Here is a 6,584-nt window from a genome sequence, read left to right as displayed (position 1 = left end):
GTAAAGAAATGTTGAAAGAAGTACAATTAGTCGGAATAGCGAAGAAGAAAGTAAAGGTAGCTTTTTACAACTTTTCTAGCTGGACCTGTAACGAAGATTTAAATAACACATTTCGAAGATTTAAATAACACATTTCGAAGATTTCCTCTAACTCGTCGAGCAAAATTCAAATGGTTCGGTCCACAGTTGCAGACGAGTTATTTCGTTCGAATGAACGTACGAAACGAAAGATGTTTTTACGGCGAGTGTCGGACTATTTTAGCTTTCGAGGCATTGTAAGTTGAATTTTAGTTGCGGCGTCGACAAATCATTGATTCAGTGACAGTGAATTTTCTTTTTCCTGGATGTGATGCGAATGCGCAGAAACTTTGACGTCAAATGTTCCCGCTGAACGAACAGGACCTTCCGGCTGCCATGGATATTGATTTTCCCTGGGCTTCAAGGTTTCTGGAGCAGCTGTACCAATCCAGCGCAGACTCCGGCTATTCTCAATATGGCTGTCTATTGTACCCAAATCCGCTCGTTTTGCGTCGCAACGCGCTCGCCGCCATACGCCAGCATGCGATCAATGCGCCAAGGACATCAGCCGATCGCAATTTAAACAGCCGAATTTATTTTCGAATGTGACGCGCTAGACGTTATCAACATGGCCGATACATGTACCCTGTCACGTACTTCCTGATCGTCGCGTCTATCTCCATGGTCGTAAGCATCAATGGTACGCCTCGCATTTCACTCGCTTTGTCGGGCTGCTTAAACCTTCGCCTCTTTAATTCGACGCGTTTCTCACACGTTTCGCCACGAATCAAATTAAATTTTTCTGAAATTAAAAATTCGCCGATACGCGTTGTCCATCTTCGGTATTTGCGAGAGAAGAAAACGATTCTTGCGCCTTATTCGTCACGCCGATTTTCACGTCGATACGATCGGAATACCAAAGTTGATCGACTCGACAATGTATTGACCAGTTAGCCGTTGCGACTAATGCGACTAAAATGCGTTAGAAAGGACAGAACAACTACTTTGTTCACGTTGTATTATAGTTTTTTCATAATAATTATTTATATCTCTTTATTTGTTCGTTTTACCTGGTCCTGGCTTCCGAATGGTCGAAACGTCTTCAAATTTACGAATATACTTTAGTTTTCGCTGAAATTGCAGTTTAAACAGCAAAAACTGCTTTTTACGCGTGACGAGTATACTCGTCAAGAGTAGGTAACTGGTTAAGACGGAAGATAATTTGCCAGGATAGACAATGGCGGTATTTCGTCTTTGAGAATTTTTAATTTGAGGAATTTTTCTTTCAACAAAGAGCGTTTCTGTAATGGAAAATGGAAGTTTCTGTTTCTTCCCATTTTCCTCTTTCTTTCTCGAGGTTCCTTTCAGTTACATGGCCCTATTTGTTTTACGAGCAAGTTGCGTTTTAGGAGCGTGTTTCGTTGAGGGAGTTTTCACTAGATGTCTGAAGGAACGATGTTTCGTCTATTTATAGCGAAGATCTTCCTCTACATATAAACTGCATATAGAGGAAAGTGCACCTTGAAGCCTTCACTCGTAGGTGTTAGCCATTTGTGTTACGAATCGTGTAAACAACGATCATCGTACACGGTGCATTTAATTCACTTTTCTTCCGTGATAAGCTTCGCGATGAATTCTCATTTCGAGGCTACCTTTTTCATTTACCGTCTTGCCTATGTTTCCTATGTATAAAATAAATAATTCATACTGAATACATCTATTTCTATTTTCTCTTTTTCTTTAGATAAGAAGAATATTACAATCAACTTTCACAGAGAATTTTTAACATTAGATCGTCCCAAAAGTGTCTTTTATCTTATAAGGAAATAATAGACGCACAACATTTTTTGTTTTAAATTATTTTATTGAATTACGTTTAATCCATCTTATTCTATTGGAACCAGATGTGAAATAAAACAGTTTAATTTTTAACTTCATGAAATATACATAGAATATTTCGTGGATATCGAATCTGCAGTCTTGCGTAGATCCAATTGTCGTATAGATGCAAACGTAGTCGTATACCGTCTGTTTAGTCTTCGGAGATGATCGAATCTGTTAAGAAGCTGAAACTCTAGAGGATTGGTACGATTGGTCAAACTTGCGTGGAAGCGTTTTTCCGAACTTGGAAATATCTTTCATAACTGTAGGTATTTTAAGTAGGTATGATTTCGTTGATTACCTGCCAATGGATAAGGAATACGTTTGCTGCTCTCGGAATACGTTTAATTGAAATAAATCGAAATAAATTTTTCGTAATTTCCGGATACGTTTACGATATTTTGCTTGCCAAGTCTTACCGTCGGACGTATCGCAAGAACAGCAGGAAAATTTGGCGAAATATCGTTAGAGACGCTATTCGACGGAAAAGCTAAACATCCGAAGAATTCCGTTCTAAATAAGAAACCTAAACCGATGTTTCACCTTATTAGACGATTTCCTCGATGATATCCCTTTCCGCAATCTTCCTAGCAATCTTGTCAACGAACGCGACGAAATTTTATCTTACGCATATCGCCGATGTGTCTGTAAATGTCAAGACTAATATCTATTTATTTTTACAAAAATGTACAAAAATCTGACGTTAATGAAAGCACGACACATTTGTTTGAAAAATGAAAGAAAGGAAGAAATAGAAGGAAGTAATTTCTAAGAAATAAAAGAGAGAAAGATGCGAAGCGTTAAAAAGTAGACAACGATTTGCCCAACGTCTTACGTCCGATTCCTACGTCGATTTTAATAATCTTTAGAAATCTAGGATAAATCACGATTTCTATTAATTAATACGTATTTGTCGGTTGATTGTGTCCGATGATCAGGCCAACTGTTAACTACGGAACATCGAACTCACGCAGCGTCGGAACGAGCAAACGATTTATGGTGTCATCAGTGTGATACAATGGAAGATGGAGAGAGATGCGCCAATCTGATCGGAAACTTCACCACTTTCGGGCACAAGTGCACTGGTGACAAAAGAACCTGTATGGTAATGACAAATGATAACAGCGATTCAAACGCTTGTTGATTATACACAGGTCACGCACGTGTTTCAGCAGATGTTTGATATTTTGCTTTGATCGCGTGCTTTTAAAGCAAACAGAATATAGCAAACAGCTAGCTAAAAGCGATATTAGTTATCGTCAACACGAGAGCGAGAAAAGGCTGTTCAAGATAGAGCCACAGTTTCATTTCGTTCGTAACGCGATTTTAGTGTTTGGAAAATTCAAGTTCAATATAGTCGATCAATTCAGTTTCATAATAATTACGTACTTTATTGAAATTGTTTCCGCTTTATAGGAACATATGTACATGGTGTACACATTTGAAGGAATATGCAAATGCAATTTTTTATTTGTTCTTCTTATTTATTGGTAATCAACAATGATATTGGATATGATATAATTGTACAGTTTGCACATACACGGCAAAAATTTTACGAAATCCGTAATCGATATTAACCGACCGAATTAACAATGAACGAGCCTGGAAATATTCTCTGGAAATGATGCGAGATATTCTGGAAAATTGATATTCCCTTGACTAAAAATATGTTACGTTCACACTCACTCGTGTTCGTTACAAGTTCCAATGTGAAATGTCATACAGAGTGAAACAAGGAATTGTTGCAAATATTAATTTAATTTTAGTATCAAGAATCATTCTACGTACATGTAGAATTCTTTCTCATCTTTTCTTTTCAGTCTTCTTTTTTCTCTTTTCGCTCGATACTATCAAGTTCGTGGTTTAATGCCGCCCAAAATGAGCTCGTACTCGGACAAAATTAAAAGAAATACTATATTTTAGCGTACGAGTGTCTCTTGCGATCCGCTAGGACATGTCATATAACGAACATCGTGAAAGTTTAAAATCTGCAAATATTCCTTTCACGTTTGCTTCTTTCTCTTCAGATAAAGCGATTTTCTTACACTACCAGCACCGAAGATTCAACGTCTAGTCCACAAACTTGGTCGGTGGAGAGAAAGTGTACTAACAAATGCGACTCCGGATGTATAGTGGTCGGTGAACGAACAAAACTCTCCGCTTGCACCACTTGCTGCGAGAAATCGTTTTGCAATATCGGTACCGGTGCTGCGAACGACTTGACGATAAGAGGGATCGATCTGTTTCTAGCTTTGGTATTACAAATTACATTAACAATTATCATATATCCGTCCTGACATTGCAGACGAAGTAACACACGATCGTGAATCATTTTAGTCGCCGATGAGAATAATTGGTTCCATTAACGCGTTTATACGTACATTGTAACATACACTGTAATATTACACAACAACACGATACATAAGATTTGTCGCATTACCAATGAAAATGCTGTTTTTATTTTGTAAATGTATACATGGAGTTTCATTCCTTATGTGTTTCATAATAATATTACGATGAATATTGATTAATAAGTCAATAAAATTACGACGATATCGATAATACGAAGCTCAGAAATAAGAAAATAATAATGATGTTCTCGTTCTAATGATGTCGATAAATCAAAGAACAATTGATAATATAAAAAGGGGATGTTCTTAAGAATACGATGCTCATAATTATAATAATTACAAATACAATCAAATCTACGAGAATGAGATTTAAAACACTGCTAAGTTATTACTCGATCGTTCAACGAACCAATGTAATTTAAATTGTAAATTTTAGAAAAATTGTTATAGCAATACACTACCAATAAATTGTATAAAGTAACAAACTTTTCTAAAAAAAAAAAAAAACTCATTAATCTCGATATAATAATAAATACTTTTTATCGATTTCCATTTTTCCATTATCCTCTACTTAATTCCCAAGGATGTCAATGAGAAACATATTAGGTTGTTCCAAAAGTCTCTGTCTGTTTTATAAGAAAATAATAGATGCACAACATTTTTCCTTTTATATTATTTTATTGAATTTTGTATGATCCGTTTTCTACTAATAGAACAAAATGGATCATAATGTAAAACAAAAAATGATGCGCATCTGTCACTTCCTTATAAAACGAAAGAAACTTTTGAGAAAACCCAATAGAATGGGAATTTTCTCGTGGACACATAACATTAGAAAATTGTACACAACTTTTATTTAAATTCCTTCGTACGATCTCTGTACAATATCCTTTTATTAATTATACCTTAATTTTCTTTTTATTTTACTTTAATTTTTAAGTATCCTCCGATTGGTTTCCAATTATTTTGATTATTTTGCAGCAAGCGAACAATTTTAACGATCGGCATATTTTTCGATACTCGTAAACAAGAGTGTACAACCTGGACGTTTATACACACCCACATTTCTCTCAAACGCACAAACATCCGCATTCCGTTTATAATACTAAAATTTCGCTGGAAACAGGGAAACGCGAGATCAGGTATCTACTAAATCGCTTAAACTATATAGTTTATACCAGCGCGTTTACAGCTGTAACCAATTAACGTAATTACACTGCCTAAATGAAAGCATTCAGTTTATACTCGTGCATTCTGTTCTTTCAACAGCATCCTGGAAATCTGCGTGTTATCATTTTCGTAGAAATCGAGAGAGCTTAGGTTGAATGTAGATCCGACATCGTCAAACGGAAAATTACAAAGTTCTTGAATTCCTGGAAGGTTCTAACGGGATATAGGGTTTTGTTCCAATGGAAAACGCATATTTCTAGGAATCGGTTATAATTAAATTTCCACATCCGTGAACAAAGGGATATGATTTATCGTGCGATAGCATATAATGAAAACTATATAGCATTACTATATAACGTAAAACGATATATACTATTACGTAATAACGTATAACGTTATATAGAATTACCATATAACGTATAACATTATATATTGTTACGTTGTAACGTATAACAATATATAGTATTACCATATAACGTATAGCAATATATAGTATTACCATATAACGTATAACGTTATATAGTGTTACGTTATAACGTATAACGTTATATACTATTACGTAATAACGTATATCGTTATACAGTATTACCATATAACGTATAACGTTATATATTGTTACGTTGTAACTTATAACGATATATAGTATTACCATATAACGTATAACATTATATAGTGTTACGTTATAACGTATAACGATATATAGTATTACCATATAACGTATAACGTTATATAGTGTTACGTTATAACCTATAACGTTATATAGCATTACCATATAACGTAAAACGATATATACTATTACGTAATAACGTATAACGTTATATAGAATTACCATATAACGTATAACGTTATATAGTGTTACGTTATAACGGATAACGATATATAGTATTACCATATAACGTATAACGTTATATAGAATTACCATATAACGTATAACGTTATATAGTGTTACGTTATAACGTATAACGATATATAGTATTATCATATAACGTATAACGTTATATAGAATTACCATATAACGTATAACGTTATATAGTGTTACGTTATAACGTATAACGTTATCTAGTATTACCATATAACGTATAACGTTATATAGTGTTACGTTATAACGTATAACGATATATACTATTACGTAATAACGTATAACGATATATAGTATTACAATAT

At 34.5% G+C, this 6,584-nt stretch overlaps 1 protein-coding gene across 1 annotated transcript; it reads left to right on the top strand.

Moving 5' to 3' along the window:
* The first annotated feature begins 499 nt into the window (after window positions 1-499).
* On the top strand, window positions 500-4,735 carry LOC126927547 (uncharacterized). Its single transcript, XM_050743620.1, has 3 exons — window positions 500-718; window positions 2,838-3,004; window positions 3,927-4,735. The coding sequence occupies exons 1-3, from the start codon at window positions 658-660 to the stop codon at window positions 4,194-4,196; spliced, it is 498 nt and encodes a 165-aa protein (XP_050599577.1). The 5' UTR covers window positions 500-657; the 3' UTR covers window positions 4,197-4,735.
* The last annotated feature ends 1,849 nt before the right edge of the window (window positions 4,736-6,584 follow it).

This window comes from Bombus affinis, unplaced genomic scaffold (assembly GCF_024516045.1).
Source record: "Bombus affinis isolate iyBomAffi1 unplaced genomic scaffold, iyBomAffi1.2 ctg00000140.1, whole genome shotgun sequence".
NCBI lineage: Eukaryota > Metazoa > Arthropoda > Insecta > Hymenoptera > Apidae > Bombus > Bombus affinis.
This window is presented reverse-complemented; position numbering and strand designations above follow the sequence as displayed.